General features: G+C 44.4%; 1 protein-coding gene across 1 annotated transcript in view; it reads left to right on the top strand.

The window, feature by feature from the left end:
• Positions 1-24523, top strand: part of HDGFL3 (HDGF like 3) — a 53366-nt gene extending 28843 nt beyond the window's left edge. The window contains 6 exon segments of the mRNA XM_062206330.1: positions 7005-7081; positions 10331-10469; positions 10806-10833; positions 10836-10963; positions 13116-13262; positions 22449-24523. Of these exon segments, the coding sequence (XP_062062314.1) occupies positions 7005-7081; positions 10331-10469; positions 10806-10833; positions 10836-10963; positions 13116-13262; positions 22449-22454 (525 nt within the window). The 3' untranslated portion in view covers positions 22455-24523.
• Positions 24524-24658: the final 135 nt, after the last annotated feature.

Here is a 24658-nt window from a genome sequence, read left to right as displayed (position 1 = left end):
GAAGATCTCTCTCCTCTCTGTCTCTGCCTCTCTCTCTCTCTGTAACTCTGCCTTTCAAATAAATATAAATCTTAAGAAAGAAAAGAATTCATTAAAACCACAGAAATAATTCTAGGGAAAACAGGGGAGAGTTTTTGGTAATCTCAGAAGCAAGATATAAACCTGTAAGCCACCAGGAAAAAGATTAATAGCTTTTACTATATAAATAATAATTTCTGGGGCCAGCACTGTGGTGTAGAAGGTTAAGTTTCCACCTACAGTGTTGGCATCCCATAGGGGTGCTGGTTCAAGTCTTGGCTGTTCCACTTCGATCCTGCTAATGTACCTGGGAAAGCAGCAGAGGATGGCCCAAGTGCTTGGGCCCCTGCACCTATGTGGGAGACCAGGAGCAGGATCCTGGCTCCTGACTTTGCCCTGGCCCAGTTCTGGCTGTTGTGGCCATTTGGATAGTAAACCAGATGATGGAGAGTGCCTGCCTTTCCCTCCCTCCCCCCCTCCCTCCCTCCCCTCCCATCCCCCTCTGCTTTTCAAATGAATAAATCTTAAAAACCCTTAATTTCTGCTAGAACATTCTGCAAATGAAGTCAAGTCAGTGAATGGGAGGGGATGTTTGGAATATGCAATAGAAAAAGGGCTGAGCTGTGTATACACGTGCACAGTCAGCATCCGTGAGTTCCACATCTTCAAGACCAGAAATATTCAGAGTGAGCCTGTAGCCTAGCTGTGATATCAGAGTAGCAAATACCCAGTCTGCTCCTGAATTGAGCTTTCTGCTCATGCAAATCATAGGATACAGCAGTGATGAGTAATTGAGTTCCTGCCACCCGTGTGTGGGGGAGACCTGGATTGAGTTCCTGGCTCCACTCTGGCCCAGCCCCTGCCTCTCTGGGCTTTTGGGAAGTAAACCAACAGATGGGAGCTAGCTCACTCGCTCTCTCTTCCCCAATTAAAAAAAAAAAAAATTCAGAAAATGCATCCATACTGAAAGTATACAGGGACCGGCTTTGTGGTGTAGTCGGTAAAGCCACCGCCTGCCGTGCCAGCATCCCATATGGGCACCAGTTCTGGTCCCAGCTGCTCCACTTCCTATCCAGCTCTCTGCTATGGTCTGGAAAAGCAGTAGAAAATGGCCCAAGTCCTTGGGCCTTGCACCCACTTGGGAAACCCAAAAGAAGCTCCTAGCTCCTGGCTTTGGATTGGCGCAGCTCCAGCTGTTGTGGTTATCTGGGGAGTGAATTATATGCCATTTTGTATAAGAAACTTGAGCATCTACAGATTATGATACCCACAGGAAATCCAAAACCAGTCTTCTGTGCATACCAAGAGATGTATAAATAAAGTGATAGAATAAAATGAGCTTTTGGGGCCGGCGCTGTGGCTCACTTGGTTGGTCCTCTGCCTGTGGCGCTGGCATCCCATATGGGTGCCCGGTTCTAGTCCAGTTGCTCCTCTTCCAGTCCAGCTCTCTGCTGTGGCCCAGGAGGGCAGGAGAGGATGGCCCAAGTGCTTGGGCCCCTGCACCCGCATGGGAGACCAGGAGGAGGCGCCTGGCTCCTGGCTTCGGATCAGCGCAGCGCCGGCCGTAGCGGCCATTTGGGAGGTGAACCAAAGGAGGGAAGACCTTTCTCTTTGTCTCTCTCTCTCACTGTCCATAACTCTACCTGACAAATAAATTTTTTTAAAAAAGTGAAAATTAAAGGCCCATTTTCCACACAGCAAATTTAAAAAAGAAGAAATTTATAATACTCATCATGAGTATCTAGAGATACAGGGACTCAGTATTATTGGTGGGAGTACAATTGATGCAATCCCTGTGGTTGGCAAGTTTGAAGTTACTTTTAAAAGTTTTTTTTAAATTTATTTGGATTAAATTAATTTATTTGAAAAGTAGAGTTAAAAACAGTGAAAGGGAGAGTCACTCCCCAAATGGCTGCAATGACTGGAGCTGAGCAGATCCAAAGCCAGGAGCCAGGAGATTCCTCCGGGTCTCCCACGCAAGTGCAGGGGCCCAAGCGCTTAGGTCATTTTCCACTGCTTTCCCAGGCCATACCAGAGAGCTGGATCGGAAGAGGAGCAGTCAGGACTAGAACCAGCACCCATATGGGATGCTGGTGCCACAGGTGGAGGACTAACCTACTTCGCCACAGCGCCGGCCCCCAAATATGTACGTATTTTTAAAAATCAACCCCAGCTTATAATGAAGCATGAAAGTTTTGTTTCATCTTAATTTGTTGACTAAACAATCTATTGACTTTATAACTTAAAGAATATAACCAATTTATTATAGTACCTCATCCTTTTTAATCTGCCCATCTACCTATTTTAACAATATATTAGTATTAAAATTTCAGGCATACAGAAAAATTGAATATGAAAGTGAACACCCATATGCATGCCACCTAGATTCTGTAATTCGTATCTTACCAAATATGTTTTATCAAATTTCTGTCCACCTAACAATCTTCAGTCATCCATCAGTCCATCTTATTTTTATATTTTAAAGTCAATTTCAGAGATTAATATATTTCATCTCTAAGCTCTTCAGCCTGAATTAAGTTAGCTAGATTTATTTACGCTTTGAAGTAAAATTTTCATACAGTGAATGCATAAATCTTAAGTGTTTTTATTTGATGCGTTCTGACAAATTTATATAGTCCACAACGCTATCAAGATATGACATATTAGCATCACCCACAGAAAAGTCTTGTCACCTCCTCCAACTTCCCCCAGAGGTAATCACTGTTCAGATTGTTTAACTCTGTGTTAGCTTTTCCTGTTCTGGAACTTCATTTAAATGAAATCACACAGTATACACTCTTTTGTGTAAGGGTTCTTTCATTTGGCTTGTTTTTTAGATTCATCATGTTATTGTAAATACTCGTTCATTTTTATTACTGAATAGTATCCCCTTTTATGAATGTACCACAGTTTGTGTAGGCATTTTCACGTTAATCGACACCTGGGCTGGTCCAGCTATTCTGACTATAGTAAATAAAGCTACCTGCTTATCCTTGAGCAAGTCTTTGTGAGGACATACGCTGTCATTTCTTTTGGATAAGTACAGTTTAGTATGTTAAAAGACATCCACGCTAGACAGCACTTCACACCTATTAGAATGGTTACAACGGGAAAGACTGGCAATTGTTGGTTAGGATGTAGAACCCCTGAGACTCGTAGTTTACTTGAGGGAGGATAAAATCAAGTTAAAATCAAGTTAAAAATGTACCTCCACTATTATCTTGTAATCCTCCTTGGTATTTACCCAAGAGAAAGGCAAGTACATATCCACAAAAAGAAACATACAAAAATGTTGATGGCACATGTTGGGATGTTGCCTCCTAACAGACAAACGCTGGCGATCACGCAGAGGCCCATCAGCAGGGAGTGAGGCAGTGGCATACTACTTGGCAGTATACAAGAATGAACTACTGATGTAATCTGGATTCACCTCAAAACACAGGGGCATAGGAAGCCAGTGACCAACCAGTGTTCTCACTGTATGATGCTTTTTATTTTGAGTTCAAGGACTTAGAAAAGTGATTATAAAGATAGGAAGAACCTAGTAGGAAGTACAAGGAAACTCTCTGGGATGACTTAGATGTTCTGAACAGTACTTGAATGGCTAACAGTTACAGGGGTATATGCATTTATCAGATTGTCATAAAACATACATTTAAGATCAGTGTATTTCACTATATATAAATTTTACATCAACAAAAGTGAAAATAAACCCTAAATAAGGAAGTATATTTTATGCCTATTCAAAATTGAACCTATGTGGACAATTGCTTAGAAAACGGAAGGGATTAAAAGAGATTTAGGCTAATATGCTAGATTTCTATACAACTCAGTTTAAAATTCTTTTAGAATTCTAAAAGAAAGTGAGAATGGGATGGAGGGAAGGATGAAGAGGGAATGTACAAGAATGAGAATATCCCATTGAGATTTAAATAAGATCTCATACGACGATCATAAACCAGAATCTCTCATTGATTAACCTGCTGTTGGAGACTGGCTCTCTGCAGATGTACCAGCAGCATGGATTAATTCCCCATATACATTCTTCTTCCAGAAGCAGCAATGTACATTTTAATGAGGGGCCTCAGTATCTGGCTGTCCCTACCATAGGCTACCGTAAGTGAGAAGTTCTAAGTATATCATGACATTTCACAATTATTTATTACTCCTCGGAAATAAAATGTCAATGTTTTTCAAGATTTTATCAAATCAAAATGTCTTTCACTGTGAAATTGATCAGTCAACCAGTAGGTGATGATTTTTGTATTCTTGAAGATAAGTAGGGACTGATATTCCAAATACCTTTTTTTAAAAAAATTTATTATTTATTTGAAAGGCAGAGCTACAGAAAGGCAAAAAGAGAGAGAGAGAGAGAGAGGGGTCTTCCATGTGCTGGTCCACTCCCGAAATGGCCACAACGGCTGGAGCTGTACCAAACTGAAGCTAGGAGCCTGGAGCTTCTTTAGGTCTCCCATGTGGGTGCAGGGGCCCAAAGACTTGGGCCATCTTCCACCGCTTTCCCAGGCCATAGCAGGGAGCTGGATTGGAAGTGGAGCAGCCGGATCTCAATATGGGATGCCGGCACTGCAGGTGGCAGCTTTACTCGCTACACGACAGCAGTGCCCCCCCCCCCCAAAGTAAATTTCTTGACTTATTTGCAGATTTTCTCTTTGTCTAAATTCATTTTTAGGATAAGATCACAAATTTGGGTCTTCCCCATTCTAATTCACCATACCTTGTATACTTTTTTATAACCAAGTTGATGGGTTTCCTGTGCCATCCTTTCCCAGTAACTGCCCTCCCCCCCCAAAAAAAGAGTCCTCATTGGCATCCTCAGAGACAAGTTTGCTTGCCCTCATTTTCTTCTCTTATGCATAGAGACTGCTGTATACGGTATCTTTATAACAGTGTTTCCGGGTAATTTGTTACTGAAACTGTCCCATAGCTGTCCTCTCTCTTCCCTCTCACAGCTGGAGGTTCCCTCCCTGTGCCAGTGTAGAGGTTGTCAGATCTTGAGTCAGTCAGGAAGCCTTGGTCCATCCATCTGCCGTCTGTTGTTTTCTCTGTCCTGTTACTGAAGCCTGGAATAACTGTTCCTAGTGCTAGATTTGATGTCCACTGTTAGAGCTGTAGAGCTAGACCCCACCCCATGGCAGTCCTTACACCTGCTCACCACTCCCCTTTTCCCTCCCCTGCTTTTGTCTCCCTGTCTCTGTGTCACACACACACACACACACACAGAGTTGGCATAACCCCACAGAGACTAGACTTAGGAACTTCATCCCTTCAAGGAATATTGATTTTGCACCTATTAGTTATCAGGCACTGCTTCAGGCAGTAGGGTTACAGTGATAACCAACAAGTCCCCCTACCCCCCACCAATGGAGATCGTTTTAATGTCCAGAGACAAACATATACTCAATGTCAGAAAAATGCTAAGAATAAAAATAAAGCAGGATAGAGAATAGAAAATGATAGGGAAAGAGGTGCTATTTATAAAGGCAGAGCTACAGAGAGGGAGGGAGAGATCTTCCATCTGCTGGTTCACTCCCCAAATGACTGCAACAGCCAGGTCGGCCAGACTGAAGCTAGGAGCTGGGAAATTGAGCCAGGGGCTCAGCACTTGAGCCGTCTTTACTGCTTTCCCAGGTGTATTCGCAGGGAGCCATATTAGAAGCAGAGCAGCCAGATCTGTAACCAGCACTCTGATATTGGAAGCTGGCATCGCAAGCAGCAGCTTAACCCAGCTTGCCACAAAACCAACCCCAGGAGGTACAATTTTAAAGTTAGGTTATAGAGAAGTGTATGATTAAGTGATATTTGAGTAGTATTTGAATGCAGTAAGGGTTCTGAGAGCAGACTTTGCCTCGGGGGGAACTTTGGTATCCATGCTGATCTCCCTGGTCCTTTGTACTTCCTGCCCTCCACACCACACCACACCACCCCACACCACCCCCAGCTACCATTTGAATGAATGAAAACACTAAGTTACTACACATACAAGCTTGAGCCATTATGTGGAGTCCCGTTCCTGTATCCTGATTAGATTACCCTGACAGTGGCACCAATTTGGGCTCCCAGCTGACAGGAAAGAGGAGTGGAGGAACAGGAGCTTGTCAGTGGAAGCTTTTTTGAAGCCACAGAGGAGTAGCTCTTTGTCTGGTGCCTCTGATAGCTGAGTAGCAGTAACAACTATCTGTCACTTACTAAGCTCCTGATTGCATGCCAGGGATACTAAACTGCCCTTCAGTTGATGACCATAGCCACCCTATAAGAAGGATGTCACTGGGGCTGGCGTTGTGGCTTGGCTGCTGCCTGCGAGGCCAGGAGCCTGGAACTCCATCCAGGTCTCTTACGTGGGTACAGGGGCCCGAGCACTTGGGCCGTCTTCCACGGCTTCCTCAGGCCATTAGCAGGGAGCCGGATTGGAAGCGGGATAAGCAGGTCTCAGAACTATCTCCTGTATGAGATGCCGGCTGACACTGTACACCACAGTGCCAGCTGAGTTAGGAGAAAGACTTGTAATAGTCCAGGCAGGAGATGATGTCTTTTAAAGATTACCTGACATTTCATCAAGTTAATTTTCCGTAGTTCTGCTATCTTACCACATTTATGTTTCTGCGGACATGAATGTATTTGGTATTACTCAAAAAAAAAAAAAAAAAGTTACATCTTGTTCATTCTTTTTAAAATTCTTATTCTGAATTACTTCACTAGCACAGTTTCCCAGGACTAATTCTTTTGGGTCAAAGGAAATTAGTAGTTTTGGCTCCTGCTTATGAATTATCATAATTGCTTATAATTAGCTTAGAGTATGGACGTCCATGTAGTGGGCCAGATGTGACCTTTAGAATCACTTTGTCAGGTTAAGCAAAACTGAAGATTTTGATTAGAATAATTTTATTTTGAAATTAGCAATAAATTAACAGAACAGGTTAATATTGTGTTTCTAGTAACTGTTTTCTAACGAAATTTATCTTTAATAGATTGATGAACTCCCAGAGGGAGCTGTGAAGCCTCCAGCAAACAAATACCCTATCTTCTTTTTTGGCACCCACGAAACGTAAGTTAACAAAGTAAAGTTTCCACAGCTGTAACTTGACTCTGCTAGACTTCACTGTTTATAGACTCTCTGCAATGTCTTACGTGTTGTCAAAAATCACATAGCCACACAAATCACTGACTGACCTAATGAAATAGTTTTCTTAATATAAAGACTTTTCATCATTGTTAACGATCAGGGTAGAGCTGGGCATCCGCCCGCGGTGCTCTGATGTGGGACATGGGTATCTCACCCATGTCTTCATCACAGCCCAGACGCCAGCCCGAACTTGTTTTAGAATAGCTTCTGGCAACAGCTACAACATGATAACATGGCCAGTTATCAGTCATTCCTGGAGGGTGACAGTAAAAAACGTATTGTTTATTTGTAAGAAAGACATGCGTCTCCTACATCCAAAGGTGGTATAAGGGATGAGATATAAATAAGGAAGGCTGGAAATGATTAAGTCTTACATTAGAAAAGCGTGACCATTAATCCCAACTCTCGTGGCACTGTTGGAGCACAGGCGAGCTCTGGCCAGCACCGGTGGCTGACGTGAACACAGGCAGCTTACCTCACGGCGATTTCCTGTACGTAGAGTCAAAGGCCGGGAAGGTCGGAAGCCGCAGTCTAATCGTTCCTGACAGACCCCGCTCAGTGAAACGTCCACAGATAGCGTTCATTTCTTTATCACATTCAGCTGGTGAAGTAGGACTTTGACGTGTTTGTGATGAAAATGTTCACAGGTTATTTCTGGGTTTAATGTGATGGAATCAAGCTGACGGAGCAATTAAAGGTCGACAGTAAGAAAAGGTTTGGTGACTCTTAAACAGCTCTGGTGTCAAAAGCTTCCATGAGTGGCTGTCAGCTTGAAGTGTTTGATCAACTGGACAATGTAAATTATCAATACTGAGGCCCATTAAAAATGGAGTTTATAAACTTACAAACCTGCTGTCTGAAGCTGTCAATATCATCTGTTTGCTGACCGTTTCCAAGTGTGCATTTCCAGCTAGACCTTTCCCTACCTCCAGAGTCATCTTTCCAGCTGCCTACTTGATACCTTCGCTTGGATATCCAACTGGAATTTCAGACTTGACATTCAAAACTGAGCTTTTTACCCCTGAATCTTGCCCTCCCCCAAATCTTCCCATCTTAGTAAATATCAACTCTGTTCTCATTCCTGACTCTAAGACCTTGGAGATGCCCTTAGTTCCACCTTTGCTTCACATTCAGCACATCTACAGACCATCTGGGCTCTGGACGGTGAAGTCAGGATCCAGCCACTTACTGGCGGCCTCGCTGCTTATGCTCTGCAGCAGATCACCAGCCTTGCTTCAGGAGCCTTCTTGGTGGTCCCCCTGCCTCCACCCCGTGACCCCGTCCTCCGTCTGCTCAACACAGCCGCCAGAGTGATACTACAAAAACCTAATAGCTTTAAGCCTCATATCATGCAAAAACCGTTGTCGTGGCCTCCAGTGTCCTGTGTAATCTGTACCCCTAGCTGACCCACTCCTCACTGCAGGCACAGTGGCCTGGCTTTCCAGACACACGAGGTAGGCTTTCTGCCGCCTCACGGCTTCTGTATTTGGGCTCTCTGCAGCCTCTTCCCCACCTCGGTGTATGGGTTGTACCGTCACCTCCTTTAGTCAGTTACTTGGATATCTTCGTGGTGAAGCCTCTCCGGCTCTGTGTACCTAACATTGTAAAGTCACCCCTCCTTCTCTGGTGTATGTATGCAGTGACTTATTTTAGCACACTGTATATTTCACTTCCCTTTGTTATCATCCATACCCCGCCCCTCCCACTAGAACGCCTGTTCTGTGAGGGCAGAGATGTTTGTCTCTTTCCTGCAGCATCTCCAGCAGCTCTGGAGTCATGTCTTGACATGGAGACGTTCAGTTAATGTCTTCTGAATGATGACTGTAGCTCTGTTTGACATGTAAGCTTGAGGGGCTCCCTCAGGCACTCCATCCCCATAGTCTAATGCTGAAGATGCTAGCTGGAGTGCTCAGGTCTGTTAGCCAGGCCCAGGATTCACTCTAACTCATTTTTGCATGGTTATGATTAACTTAGGATTTGGCTTAAACTGGATAAGATTCTAGATATTTTGCCACTTCTAGTTTTTTTCTGGCTTAACTCTCCATTAAATATTAATATTTTTAATTTGTGGAAATAATAGTGAATAAAGATAATGATGTGGTATGTAGAGTTAGAACTCTTGTATTCCAATGTTCATAGATAGGTAGATAGATAGATACAGATATTTTAAGATTTATTTATTTATTTGAAGAGTTACAGAGAGAGTGGAAGGTCTTCCATCCATCGATTCACTCCCCAGGTGGCCACAATAGCCAGAGTTGGGGCCAGGCCAAAGCTAGGAGCTCCATCGCAGTTCTCCCACATGGGTGGCAGGGGCCCAAACACTTGCGCTTTCTTCAGCAGCTTTTCCCAGGCTATTAGTAGGAAGCTGAATTGCAAGTGGAACAGCCAGAACACATACCTGCACGCTTATGGGTGCTGGTGTCACAGGCAGTGGCTTTACCAACTGTGCCATAACACGGGTCCCAGTGTTCATATCTGTAATTGTAAATCTCACAAAGCCCTTACCTATGTTAAGATTAACATAGCTATATCTTAGTTTAAAATGATATACATGGTCGAAGTAAACATAAAGCAAAGAAGATATTGGTAATTTAAAAGTAAAAGTGGGCCAGAGTTGTGATGCAGCAGATCAAGCTGTCATCTGCGTCTCTGGCATCCCATTGAGCGCCAGTTCAGGTCCTGGCCGCTCTGCCTTCTGATCCAGCTCCTGCTAATGAGCCTGGGAAAGAAGAGAGCCCAAATATTTGGGCCCCTGCCACCCATGTGGGAGACCCAGATGGAGTTCCAGGCTCCTGGCTTCCTCCTGGCCCAGGCCCTGCTGGTGCAACCATTTGGAAAGTGAACCAGTAGGTGCAAGATCTCTCTTTTTCTCTCTGTCTCTCCATCTTTTTCTGTCTCTAACTCTGCTTTTCAAATAAATAAATAAATCTTTTTAAAAAAATAATAAAAGTAAAATCAAAGTAGTGCAACCTAGTAGTATTTTGCACCTGTCCATTTTTTCTGAAGTATGTATCTAAAACATCTTGATATGTGCCTAACTCAGAAGGATTCCCTATAATTTAAATTTGTTTACTGTAATATGCTCTGACACCTTAATTGATACTGATATTTAAATATCTTACATCTGAAGTTCAGCATGTCAATTCTGTTTTTAATGTATCTCTGCAGTGCATTTCTAGGTCCCAAAGACCTTTTTCCATATAAGGAATACAAAGACAAGTTTGGAAAGTCCAACAAACGGAAAGGATTTAATGAAGGATTATGGGAAATAGAAAATAACCCAGGAGTAAAGTTTACAGGTTACCAGGTAATGGTTTAGTTTACTTCGTTGTCACTGGCTGTGTCTCGACCTTTGGTTTAAATTTTTCATCAGCTCTGTTACATGTCCTTTGTATTAAAAGTCACCTTGCATTCATTTGCAGTGAGAATTCTTTTTGGCCCCAGTGTCATGTTGGGTTAGATGTAACTCTTTACTGACAAGAGTTCAAGTCAAGTGACCGCTGGAATATTGAGTTTGATAGCCCTTTATTTTAAAAACCTTAAGAGAAATCTGAATGCTGTCAAATTAAAATTGAGTGATTCCTTTCAGTCTGCTATTTTATTTTCAAAAATACAATTTAGCTGGTGTTTTATTATTTCGTAGGCAATTCAGCAACAGAGCTCTTCGGAAACTGAGGAGAAGGTGGAAATACTGCTGATGCCAGCAGTGAGGAAGAAGGTGATAGAGTAGAAGAAGATGGAAAAGGCAAAAGAAAGAATGAAAAAGCAGGCTCAAAACGGAAAAAGTCATACACTTCAAAGGTTACTGTGACGCTGCCCATTGTTGTTGACGTTGCATGCATGTTCATTGAGAGTTTCCAGATAATTTTTCAGTTTGTTTGTAGGGACTAGGTCTATGGAATTTCTTACCTCTAAGAAGACAAGCAGAGGGAATAGGGCAGGTAACCTTAGATGTTAGGGCAGTATGGCTATTGACGCTTTCGGGCCGATTTGGCCTTGAAAATACTGCCTTCTTGTTGGAGGAGGACTGCTTCGGTGGAAGACAGATGAGTAGCTCTCCCTAGAACGGCCCCTCCAGAGGAGCTGTGAAGGATTTAGAAATACAGGAGACCCGATGTGATTCGATGCTGAGTCTGTGTGCCAGATACATAGATCCTTACTTGTTTTTCTGCTTGAGAGAATGTGCTTTGGGTTTTTTATTTATTCCGTTTTTACAGCTTCTAATCAGCTGGTCCATGACAGGCACTGTACAGTGTTGTAAATCCAGCAGCATCCCTTCCTCATGTAACTTGGAATAGGATGGGAGGAGCGCAGTAAACCTGAGTGAATGCAGGTTGTGGGAGGGCCAGGAAGGCACTGAACGGGAGCGGGGAGAAACAGAACACGGGACCTCCGTTAGACAGGGTTGCCAGGCCTTTCTGCAAAGGTGGGTTTATCCGGCCTGGAGGAAGGCTATGCAGGCAGAGGCAGGGGCAGGCCTGCAGAAGTCAAGGTGGGCAGAGTGTGAAAGTTCCTAAACAGGGAGGAGGCGGGTGCGGCTGGAGGATTATAAACAAGGCAGGAGGCAAAGGCCAAGTAATGCGGACACTGAGGGCTTATCAGGGAGTTTGGATCTTATTCCCAATGTGGCCATAACCAAAGCTTTTAAACGGAAGAGTAACATGATCATAGACCGAAAGTCTAGGTTTTTCATATAGTCATTCAAAACCAGGAGGTTGTAAAAAGCTTTCACCTTTTAGAAACTGAAAGCAAGATAAATAGATCTTTGAAGACCAGAGATCGGTACAGGTTTCACACTATTGGGTCTGTCACACAATTAAATACATAGATAAAAATTATTTCCACTCAGATTCTTGTTTTTAGAGGCTGCATATACTTAGGAAACTTGAGACAAACAGCTACCAAGAGTTTGTCAGACTACTTAGGTTTTATTTTGGCAGTTTATAAAACCCCCCAACTGGCATACAGGTAAAAATTGTGTGAATGCAGCGTTATTTTCTGTGCACCTATTGAAAAAGACACGATGCCTTGAGTGAGGATAACGTTTGCAAATGACAACAAAATAGAATTTTTTCCCTATCAAATTATATTCCACTGAAATTATTTTTAGGCTGATTTTATAAAACACTTTGTCCTTCACTTGAACAGCCACTTGAATTTTGATAGTATTTAATGTATGGTTGCCTGCTGAGCTTCTGTGTAATGTCACTACTTGCACGTTGAGTATGGGAGGGGGCTTTTCAGTGCCTCTGTAAAGCCCAGAAGTAAGGGGCCATGAGGGAGTAAAGTACGCTTCACTTCCTAAGGCTGATCTGTTTAAGTTGAAGGGTCATTTCCTTCGCTTTCCTTCAAGGTTGTATCTTCCATGATCACGTAAGAACCGTAACATGATATTTTTAATATCAACTACGTACCCTAGCACAGTGGTTCTCCGACCATCACATGCATCAGAACCCCATGGACAGCTTGCTCACATGCGTCGTGGTGATACTCACCCCTCGAATTTCTGTTTAGACGTCCAGCATGGAGTCTAGGAATCAGAAGGGCCTGGTTCACCAGCATAACCTTGGGCTCTTAAGTAACTGTAATTTAAAAGATGAAGGTTAGCTTATGTAACACCTGATCAGGAGTCGTAAGATGGCGTTCTGTACCTTTCCCACGCTGGTGTTTATTCAGACAGTGTTCTGGATGCATGAATATCTCCTGCGTTTAATATCACACTTCTAGAAAGGACTGAGAGGTCATCTAGTCATCTGCACAGCCTTTCTAGCTGGCCAGACTGAGCCCCAGGGCGGTGAAAGGACTTGTCCAGTGTCGCTTAGCTCGCCCCTGCACACTGCATGTGTATCAAGACAGAGACTGGATGCGAGTCAGCTGCTCCTCATCTCTTGCTTACACGTATGCATTTGCAGTTCTCCCTTGACCCTGACCTTTCACTTGTCTAAACATTTAGAAATCCTCTAAACAGTCAAGGAAATCTCCAGGAGATGAAGATGACAAAGACTGCAAAGAAGAGGAAAACAAAAGCAGCTCTGAGGGTGGAGATGCTGGCAATGACACAAGAAATACAACTTCAGACTTGCAGAAAACCAGTGAGGGGGTAAGGACATGCTTACAATTTATTTCCTATTAAATTAGAAGACCTTTTGCTTCCGAACCAGCATCCTCGTCTCAGCATTATTAAATACTGTGTTGGCAAATGGAGACGTGTTCTCAGCCTGATGCTATGTGAGTACATCCACTCACAGCTCCTGTGTAAGTGATTGGCTGCTTAGAGTGTGAGAATAAGACAGCGGAATGGGAATTAGACCTGCCTGTCAATTTGGAGCTCTGTCAGCAGGTTTGTTGCTTTTAAACTAATGGCAGCGATGTCAGAGTCTTTTAAAAGTAAGGTGTAGGCCTGCGCTGCGGCTCAATAGGCTAATCCTCTGCCTTGCGGCGCCGGCACACCGGGTTCTAGTCCCGGTCGGAGCACCGGATTCTGTCCCGGTTGCCCCTCTTCCAGGCCAGCTCTCTGCTGTGGCCCTGGAAGGCAGTGGAGGATGGTCCAAGTGCTTGGGCCCTGCACCCCATGGGAGACCAGGAGAAGCACCTGGCTCCTGCCATCGGATCAGCGCAGTGCGCTGGCCACAGCGCGCCGGCCGCAGCGGCCATTGGAGGGTGAACCAACGGCAAAGGAAGACCTTTCTCTCTGTCTCTCTCTCTCACTATCCACTCTGCCTGTCAAAAATTAAAAAAATAAATAAATAAATAAAAGTAAGGTGTAAAATACTGAAATTATGAAACTGGACAGCTGTGTTTCTCTTATCACAGAATTGAAGATAAGTTCAAAATAGAGTATTCCATATCACCACTTCTTCCCAGAAGTATGCGTAACTTCATAAATCCATGTGAACTTTAAATAATTAAGTAGTCAAGGAATATTAATACTTGAAATAACTACAAGGTCAAATTTATCTAGTTTAACTCATTAACTTTTATTAACTTCAAAGCTACAGGCAGGTCTACCTTAGAACAGTGTTAATGTAGGCAGAGTTTGCACCTAGCAGTTTCCACACAGCTTTTCTCTGTGCATAGCTGGACAGTGTCAAATCATTTTCAAATATTAAGCCATGAACTATGTTGCTACTAGCCGTCTGTCAAACTCCAGACTCAGCTGAGTTCTTGCCTATTGGAGTCGGTCCTGTTCACCTCTCGGCTGTTTCCTGTTTCATCCTAGTTATCTGGAATGACTGTCAAGTAGTGAGATCTTAATTGCTCTCTGTCCTTTGACCCTCACTCTGTCCTCTGCCTGTCCTCTTCTGCTCCTGGCTTCTCCCCAGCACATGTCCTCTGTCCTTGCCTGCAGCCTCCCCAGGACACACACCTGCTGTCGATCACTGAGGGCTTGAATACCTGCTCGCTTGAGTTTCTTCTTTCTTTATCCCAGGTAGCTGCAATATGCATGTAGCAAACACGCCCACAATTTCCATCTCCTTTACTAACAAAAATTTATTTCTAGTGCACTTCTGTGACACATGACATTATTCTACAGCCAGAGTGCAGTCCGTGGAAGAGCAGCATCAGTATCACGTGGGAGGGAGCTTGTTAGAAATGCAAATCTCGGGCCCAGCTCCAGACCCCAGACAGGAATTATAATCTGCATTTTAACTAAATCCCCAAGTAATTCATACACACGTTAGCTCCAGGAGCACTCATCTGTACCTTGGCATTGCCAGGACCTAGCTCGTGCTCACCTGCTTCCTGTCCCTCCTGTCTGTTGGCTCGGTCCCTGTCCCCTGTGCCTCTAGACAGTCCCAAGTTTCCCTCTGTTGGAGACCTACCTCCAGCAATCTGTCTCCCTCCTCACTTTCTCTCTTTCTCTAACCTTCTTAGAAGACCACTGTTTTCCCCTAGTCTCCCTGTCCTTATCTCCTCCTAGTCATGGCTTTTAACCCACTGCGTTCCTTTCTTCCCTGACCATCTCACTGGCAGCTGCTCTGAAAGGGCCCAGATACTGCCAAACCCAGTTGCTCCTTTAATCTTTGTCTTTACCTCTGTGGCACTTAATACTCCTCTCTCCCTGTCTGCTTTGTCTGCCTGTTCCTGCTGGTCTCTTCCCAGAGCCCCTTTCTTCCATCCACCTTTGCACCCTTCTATCCTCAGAAAGCTTGTTCTGTGTGTCTTATCTCTCATGTGGTCTCAGCTATTATGCATTACTGTCTATCTCCTTGTTTTAATTTTTTTTAAGATTTATTTGAGAGGCACAGGTACAGACAGAGAAAGGGAGAAACAGAGAGGAAATCCTCCATCCGCTGGTTCACTCCAAATGGCCACAACAGCCAGAGCTGGGCCAATCTGAAGCCAGGAGCCAGTAGCTTCTTCCAGGTATCCCACATGCATGCAGGGGCCCAAACACTTGGGCCATCTTCCATTGTTTTCCCAGGCCACAGCAGAGAGCTGGACCGGAAGAGGAGCTGCTGGGATGAGAACCACTGCCCATATGGGATGTCGGTACCACAAAGGCAGAGGCTTAACTTGCTATGCCACAGTACTGTCCCCACTGTCTATTTACTACAGTGTAGATGTATTTTTTCTAATGGCTAGTGAAACTGTTTCTCTTTCTTTTTTTTAAGATTGATTTATTTATTTCAGAGGCAGAGTTAGAAGGAGAGACAAAGAGAAGTCTTCATCTACTGGTTCACTCCCTAAATGGCCACAACGGCCGGAGCTGGGCCAATCCAAAGCCAGGAGCCAGGAGCTTCTTCCAGGTCTCCCATGCGGGTACAGGGACCCAAGCCCTTTTGCTGTCTTCTACTGCTTTCTCAGGCCATTAGCAGGAAACTGGATTGGAAGCAAAGCAGCTGGGACTCAAACCAGCATGCATATGGGATGCTGGCACCGCAGGCAGAGGCTTAACCTGCTTCGCCACAGTGCCGCCCTGAAACCATTTCTACTCTAGTAGATTGAAAGCACCTCGGAAAACAGCTGGTGCTGGAGACAGCAGCGGTCCCTGTGGCTCATGCCACGTAGATGCTGTGAGTGCTCTCCCTTCGGCTCACACACAGCCCAGTGGGCAGGTGCCACTCGTATCTCCGTTTTGTAGCTGGGGAAGCTGAGGTTAAAAGAATTGACCCAGGCGCACCACTAGTAGAAGCCAGTGGGAAAGCAAGAGCCTGAGATCCTCTTCTATCTTCAACCTGTTCTTACTAAGATATTTATTAAATGCAAGGGGACGTACACACACACACGTATGTTATAGAGCATAGTATCAAAGTGAACACCAGCGGCCCTATCACACGACCCAAGAACTGAAACAACAGCTTGTGTGGGTTTACATGTTCCTTCCATCCCAACTTTCTACACAGAGATGAGCACCAATGTTAGATGTGTATTATTTGTTTTCATTAAAAAAAAATGTTTTTTAAGGTTTATTTATTTAGTTTGAAAGAGTTACCAAGAGAGAGGTAGAGACGGAGAGAGAGAGATCTTTCATACTCTGGTTCTCTCCTCAGATGGCCACAATGGCCGTGACGAACCAGGTGGAAGTCAGCTCTATTTGGGTCTCCTACATGGGTGGGTCAGCTTCCACTGCTTTTCCCAGGCCGTTAACAGGGAGCTGGGCTGGCAGTGGAGCAGCTAGAAATCAAGCTGGCACCCATATGGGATGGCGGTGTTGCAGGTAGTAGCTTTATCTGCTGTGCTACAGTGCTGGCCTCCATTTTAAAAATGTTAGCCCAGGGACCAATGCTGTGGCACAGCAGTTTGAAGCCCCAGCCTATAGCACCAGCATCCCATATGGGCACCAGTTCAAGTCCCAGCTGCTCCATTTCCAATCCAGCTCCCTGCTAACGCACCTGGGAAAGCAGCAAAGGATGCCCTGAGTCCTTGGCGGCTCCTGCACTCAGGTAGGAGACCTGGAAGAAGCTCCTGGCTCCTGGCTTTGGGTCGGCTCAGCTCTGGCCATTGCAGCCATTTGGGGAGTGAGCCTGTAGATGGAAGACCTCTCTCTGTCTCTACCGCTCTCTGTAACTCTTTCAAATAAATAAATCTTTTTTTAAAAAATGTCAGCCCATACCTCACATATAGGTGTATACAGTATATGAGGGTGCTTCAGAGGGTTCATGGAAAAATGGAATTAAGACGTAAGCTTATTTTGATGCAAGACAGTTTTAAATTCTGTACAGTGTTTCATGACACACATGTTCATGAACTTCTTGAAGGCCTCAAATACACGGACTCCGAAACTGTGCGGCAGTAGTCGCCCCATCTGTCCGTGCTGTGTGCGGCTCGGTCTTGGGAGTACACCACAGCGTACTTATCAGCTCTCCTGCTGAGGAGCGGTTGGTTTGTTTCCAGAGTGTTGCAGTCAGGAGCTGTGGTAAGCAGCCCCTGCTCCTTAGCAAGTGCACATGGACCAGAGTTCCCGGAGGGCATGCAGCAAGAAAAGAAGGGGCTGTCCTGAGCGTGTGGCTGTAATCCTGCCAGATAATGCCAAATTATTTTTCTTTAATAGTTGGACCAATTTATACTGCCACCAGCATTATCAAGACTCTTCCATTTTTGCCAGTGTAGTAGGTCTTGTCAAGGGTTAATTTGCAGTTCTCCAGCCATGGTGAGGAGGAGTCTCGTCTCTTTCCATGGTTTTTGACCACCCCTGTGTCCTGTTTTGGTCAGTGCTTGTTTTACGGTTCTGCCCATTTTCCTGTTGGATTTTTTTTTTAACTCATAAGGCCTGTCGATTCTGACTAACAAGGATTTTCATTTGCCCTTAAGTGTCTGAAGTTTGTGGCTTCTCTATTCAATTTCTTTCTGACCTTTATAGAAAATAGACTGTCTTAATTTTATTGTCTGCTCTATCAAACTTTTCTTTTTATGGTTAGCATTTTTCTGCCTTGTTTAAGCAAAGCATTTGAACCATTGCTGTTTATTGACTCGTCCCTCCTTGCTTGTCTCTGAGCTGCAGTGTCATCTGTTATATATCCATGGGTCTCTCTCTGCGTTCTCTCTCCTGTTCCTTTGGTCAGTGCCACAGTCTCTTCATGATAGCAGTTTTCTAGTGAGTGCTGGGATCCCACAGGGAAGGTGGCCTCAAACCGTGTAGCCATGGTCCGAGACAGAGGTCCTGAGGAACTTTTCTTGAGAAATTTATAGCTCATAGAATGATCCAAGTGAGGAGCTGTCACACAATTATAATGTACTGGAAAAAAGTGCTGAAACAGTGAATTTCAGAAGGCAAAAAGACATAAAAGTCGTTCCGTGGCAGGCAGGGGCACCATATTTCATCCATTGCAACAGGATTGGCAGAGTATTTGGGCATACAGAGACGTGAGTGGATATTGGGGTGGAACACATAAAAGTTATCTGATTACTTCCATTTCCTTAGGAGACAAAGTCAGCATTTGAGAGTAAGAACAGGAAGAAGCACTGGAAGTTTCAAGAGAGATAAAAATGTATAAAATAGTCACTTAAAAGCAGAAGAGTGCGTGGACTCGGGAAATCAAGCTGAATTGGCAGGCAGCACTAGGGGCCCACTTGGTCAGTGGACATGACGGTGCAGTGAGAGCAGTGGGGACTTGGTCAGTGGGCGTGCCGGCACGGTGAGAGCAGTGGGGACTTGGTCAGTGGGTGTGATGGCCTGGTGAGAGCAGTGGGGAGGCTGTGTGTGTGCTGCAGGTATGTTCAGTTACACAGGGAGGTCAGAGAGCGGAATTTAACTGGAACTGAAGTTTACCCCAAGAGAGAGGAGTTTGAAGCCAGGGGATTGAGGATATGTGCAAGAAAGTTATTGTAACAGTGGATCCAAAATACATAAAAGAGAAAAAGGTAGACTTGAGGAAGAGACTGGATCAACAGATTGTAAATGTCAAAGAATTACTGGAGTTGGAATATAAGACAGAGTGAGCTAGGGACCGGCACTGTGGTGCAGTGGGTTGAGGCCCTGGCGTGCAGTGCCGGCATCCCATATGGGCGCTGGTTCAAGTCCCGGTGGCCCCAGTTCCAATCCAGCTCACTGCTAGTGCACCTGGGAAAGCAGCAGAGGATGGTCCAGGTCCTTGGGCCCCTGAACCCACATGGGAGACCCAGAAGAAGCTCCTGGCTCCGGCCATTGAGGCCATTTGAGGAGTGAACCAGCAGATGGAAAACCTCTCTCTCTGTTTCTGCCTCTCTATAACTCTTTCAAATAAATAAAATCTTTAAAAAAAAAAAAACTGCAGACACAGGTGATGATAGAAGAGTGAGCTGTTCGAATCAAATTATGGAAAGTCGCAGCAGCTGGTGGTAACAGTGTGGGTGCATTGGTATAGTGAGTAGAATCACTCTTCATCATGTGAGTGTCTAGGAAACCAGTCGCAGTTAGAACAAGTTGGTGAGTGAAATGGCTTGGAAGTTCACGTTGGGAATGTTGGAGATGTGCGTGGCTAACCGTGACTTCCACTGGGCTAGGGGAAAAGAGGCGTTGCGGGGAGGAGGAGGTGGGCGATGAGGTCATAAAAGCACATGCGCAGAGTTCCCGGGGGATGAGAGCCCGGGCAGGGGTGGGTGCTCTGGAGCCCGTCTTCTGTCCTCGGAAGCAAGCGAGGATGAAGGACGTGCGGGTGAAGAGCCTGACGTCCCGGGCAGGTGGTGGTGGCTGAGGCTGAGCCCTGCGGGGGAGGGGAGAACTTCCACAGGGCACCCTCTTGGCCCCCACAGGAATCCCGAGGCAGAGAGGGGCAGGCTGCCTGATCCACAGCACCTTGGAGCCCCCCTCTTGCCTCTCGTGGATACAAAGTTAGAGGTGACTAGAACACCAAGCACTGATGGGTTTAGGCCTGCTGTATTGGTTATCTGTTGCCACATAAAAGATTACCCTAAAACCTAATGGGCTTAAAGAAGCATTTGTTAACAGGGCAGCTGGCCTAGTGGCCCAGGCACTGGCTACGACGCACATCCATATCAGAGCAGCCCAGTTTTCAAGTCCTGACTCCCGATGCCAGCATCCTGCTAATGTGGACCTTGGGAAGCCAAGGTGATGGCTCAGTTGACACCGTCGCTGCCACCCATGGGAAAGACCTGGATTGACTTCCCAGCTCTGGGCCTCGAGGCACTGGGAGAGTGAGCCCGTAGTTAGGAGTGCTCCCTCACACTCCTTCTCCCTCCACAAAAACAAACGAGGATGCTGGTTTGGACCACATTAGAGAACCTGGATTCAGTTCCTGGCTCCAGCTTCCTGCTACTTAGCAGGCCCTGAGAGGCAGTGATGATGCTTCAGACAATGTGGGGTCCCAGCACCCATGTACTCTAACATTGGATTGACCTGAATTGAGTTCCAGACTCCTGGTTTCAGCCCCAGCCCTGTCCCAGGCTGTTGGGGGCATTTGGGGAGGAAACCAGCGGATGGAAGCGCCCTTGCATTTTCTTGCTCTCAAATAAATGTTTTTAGAAATAAATTGAAAAGCAGCACTCACTATGTTGTCTTTCCTGTGGACGGGGGTCCAGGCAGGTACAACCGCGCATCCTGTGTCTCGGCTTCTCCCAGCTGCAGCCAGCCGTCAGCAGAGGCTCTGATCAGGGCGAGGCTCAGCGCGCCGCTGGGGTGGCGCCTCTTCCAGGCCCGCTCAAGGAGTTGGAAGTCCTTCCAGATAATTAAGGATATTACTATTTGATATTATGTAAATTCTGTACATAGTAATTTCTTAAGAGTTAGTTGCAGTGTGCCATCTGAATTTTTTGTATTCTGTTAAAATCCACCGGGCTCTCTGGCACTTTGAATAGCTTTTACCCATTTGGAAGATAATGGTTTGCTATTATACATTTCATTATCAAATATTTTTAATGTTTTTTAAATATTACCACCTGTCTCTTCAAAAAAGTCTTTTAAGTGTTGGGAAGTTGTCACTCATGAAGGATTCAAAATTCTGATTTTCACTTAAACACTCAAATTCTATCATTGGCAGCAAATACTGTCAGTTCTTTTCCTTGAATAGGTTGCTTTATTTTTACAAAGCGCCAAATACCTAAGTCTTACTGGCCATATTGAACATCATTTTTCACATGAAATTGGTGCTCCATGTACCCTGTGAGTCTGCATCTCGTAGTGCCTGCTCCCCGCCAGCCTGCAGTCTCCGAGGGAATGGGATTGGATTCTGCAGCCATTCCCCAGGGTGCATGGCACAGAGCGTGCTGACCAGTGCAGGATGAGCCATTAATGGCAGCTGAGAGGCAGACAATTAAAACACCATGTCCAGACTATCTGTCATCATGAATTAACAAGTTAAATTTTTCAGAACATAGATGTAGTGATATGGTACCAGAGTTTTTAAAAATCTGATTTTATAATTAACTTTTACAAGCATCCATTTTTCTATTCCCCCACCACAGTACCCATTGAGTATGATCTTTTCTTAGTGTTTTTGTTAGTAGATAATTAGGAGTCGCTGGGCACTGCACTTCGCAAGTTCACAAGTTTTAAGTGATTTTTTTTTTAAGATTATCTTTCTCATTTTGGGAGAGACAGGGAAGGCTAAAAAAACATTTCTGCCATCTTGAGGGGCTAGAATGATTTGTATACAGAATAGGGTAGGTTTGGCTGTCTAAGTGAGGACATTCCCATGGGTGTGCATGCACGTGCTTAAACACAAGTTCATCCACTTCAGTGGGAGAAAGAACGGAAACAGGCTGTTTTCTGAAAAGACGTTTGGGGCCTGAGTTCGCACTCATTCATCCCATGAGAGTGTTACTGGGGAGTTTGATATAGTTGGGTTAATGATGAGGAAAACAAAAATAGCATACCTTTGGAGAAATATAACCTGACACCATTTAAAGTGGGTCCCAAATTCAAACACATTACTCCATGAAATAGAATATTTACATTTTATTTCACCTTATAATTTTTTCAAAAGCACGAAGTCAGACTTTATAGATCTTTATTTGGTTAACTCCTGACACGACTAATCAGGTTGTAAATATTTTGAAGACTAACATGTGTGCACTCCAAGTGCTTCTTCAGTTTTGTGCAGCTTGCCTTTGTGACACCATAGTCCCCACAAAGATGGCCTAAGTCCATTTCCCCAGTAACTCTGTGTGTCCCAGCAACGGGCACAGAATGCACACGACTGCCCTGCCAGACAGCCAAGTTTAGTTTTTCCGTTCACTTTCATGGGTGCTAAGCGAAGCCCCAGACGCTCTTGCTAAGTGTTGTTAATGCTGCAGTGCGGATGAACATCTCAGAAAACCTGGTTTTATATTCCGTGGTGTGGGTAGCCCCCATTGCTAGTTCCCTACATCATCTAAAGGCTTATTTTCTCTGTTTTTTTTTTTCCAGACCTAACTACTAGAATGAATGCTGCATATTAAGAGAAACCACAAGAAGGTTGTATGTTTGGTTGTCTGATATTCTTGGATTTACTATGAACCAATACATAGTCGTTGTTGTTGTTGACAGAACCCCAGTTTGTATGTTCGTTATTCACATTCCTGTTTGTGTTTGGGAAACAAAAGACATTTTAGCCTTTTTTAAGGTTATTGACTTCATTTCATGTTATTTGGCTGCATGAGGTTGCCCTTAACCACTAAGGATTATCAGGATTTTTTGCACAGACTCATACATGTCCAGGATCCTTTGGCCAAGGCAGTTATGTCCTCCGTTTTCCTGCCTTCGCCCGCCATCACCAAACACTTTATTAAATATTAATTTGCATTTTTTAGATTACCACTCAACATAATGCATAAGGGTGGGATTTCCTCTCTTTAATGAACCCAGGAACTAATTCCTAGATACATAACATTGGTATATTGAAGAAGAATTAAAATTGTCCTTCAGTTTTGAGGCCATGTGTAAAGTTTAACCACATTGTAAAATACCTATTCTGTATTAGAAATAGCTAGTTGCCAGCTTATACTTCTCAAGACTCATGTTGTTATGTACACACACCGAGTTTCTGAATGTGAAGTTAGTGAGTCTCTTTGTGTTACTCCAAAACAAAGGCAATGATCTCTTTTTTCCCAGTGCCAACACAATCTGAGCTAATCCCTCAAGGTGGATACTTTCCATTATACAGTTGTACTGAGCAGCAGCCCTGTGGGAAACCAGACAAAACACTGACTTTTAAATATAGACTTTTAAAATGAACTGTTTTCTTTTGGAACTAGAAGTAGAATAGTTAATATTCATCGACAAACCATTATTATGTGTACATTATTGTTGCTATTGTGATAATAGAGAATTTTATTTATTTTTATGCCAGCTTATATTGTGAGAACACATTTAGTCAGTTTGGTTTTATCAATCCTACTATGCTTGTCCTTGGAACATCTTTCTCGTATTCCAGGTTTGTAGTTGAAAAGTTTACTGTAAAAAAAAATCAAAAACAAAAAAATGTATTGTTTTTACAGAATAAATTTATTGGAATGTGTACTGGGAGTAAGATTTGAGGTTGTAAACAACTAAGTTAGTGTAATTTGGCTTCATATATGTAATGTGAGGTATTAATGTAATTCATATATTAAAGCAAAAATTGTTAACAGCAAGTTGACGGTAGAATCAAGTGCAGGTGAGGCTTTTCTTTTTTTTAAACACTCTGGATTCTTGCCTATTTGGAAACACTTGGGGGGCTTACGGGAGATTATTACATGATTTGCCCGCACATGTAAGAAAATCTGTACTGCTCAGTGGACCTGCATTCACACATTGGCCACCGTCCGTGCAGTCGTTCACATCCCATTTGGTTTTGGTCTGCGTATCTTGGTGAAGAGCTAGTAAATAACATGAAGGTACAGTGGGAGAAGATGTTGAAGCTCAGGGCCACGATGAGGATGGTGACAGCCAAGGGTGTGAATGCGCCAATGCGCTGAACCACGCCAGCGACACTGAGGAGGCAGCTGTCCGTGTGGTTTGTTTCTCTCATTTAGCAGGTATTTTCTCTATTATACACAATTCCAGTTGTGGGAAGTTCGCTACCAGATAAGAGGGATGCCAGTCCAGCTCTTTTTCTTGAAAATGTGCTTTTTAATTTTGAACGGCTTCAACTTATTTTGAGACTAATGAACATCAGTTCACCAAGGGATTCTTCATCGCTCACACTGAAACACAGGAGAATGTAGAAGACACCTGAGAGAAAGACAGACAGGGCTGCATTCGCTGGTCACTCCGCAGACGCCCACAGCTGGCAGGGCTGGCGCCGGGAGCTGGGAACTCTCCAGGTCTCCACGTGAGTGGCAGGGACCTAAATACCTGAGCCGTCACCACTGCTTCCCCAGGGCTGCACTGGTGGGCAGCGGGGTCAGGAGCCAGAGCCGGGAGTGAAACCCAGGCACTCCAGGGGGAACGGGGGCATCCTGGTCACTAGGCCAGATGCGCCCACCCCAAACGGCGTCTTTGAACTGGGCTATGTAACTGACAGATTTACTTAAACAAAATGCCAGAACTTGTCATGGGTAGAAAAAAAAAAGACAAAATATTTCAAATTTATAAGGTTTATCTTCATAAAAGGCCAAAAATATTTTATTAAAAATACACATGGAAGTACAATAAAA

This window comes from Lepus europaeus, chromosome 11, assembly GCF_033115175.1.
Source record: "Lepus europaeus isolate LE1 chromosome 11, mLepTim1.pri, whole genome shotgun sequence".
NCBI lineage: Eukaryota > Metazoa > Chordata > Mammalia > Lagomorpha > Leporidae > Lepus > Lepus europaeus.
Note: the sequence above shows the minus strand (reverse complement) of the source record. Positions and strands in the feature narration are given on the sequence as shown.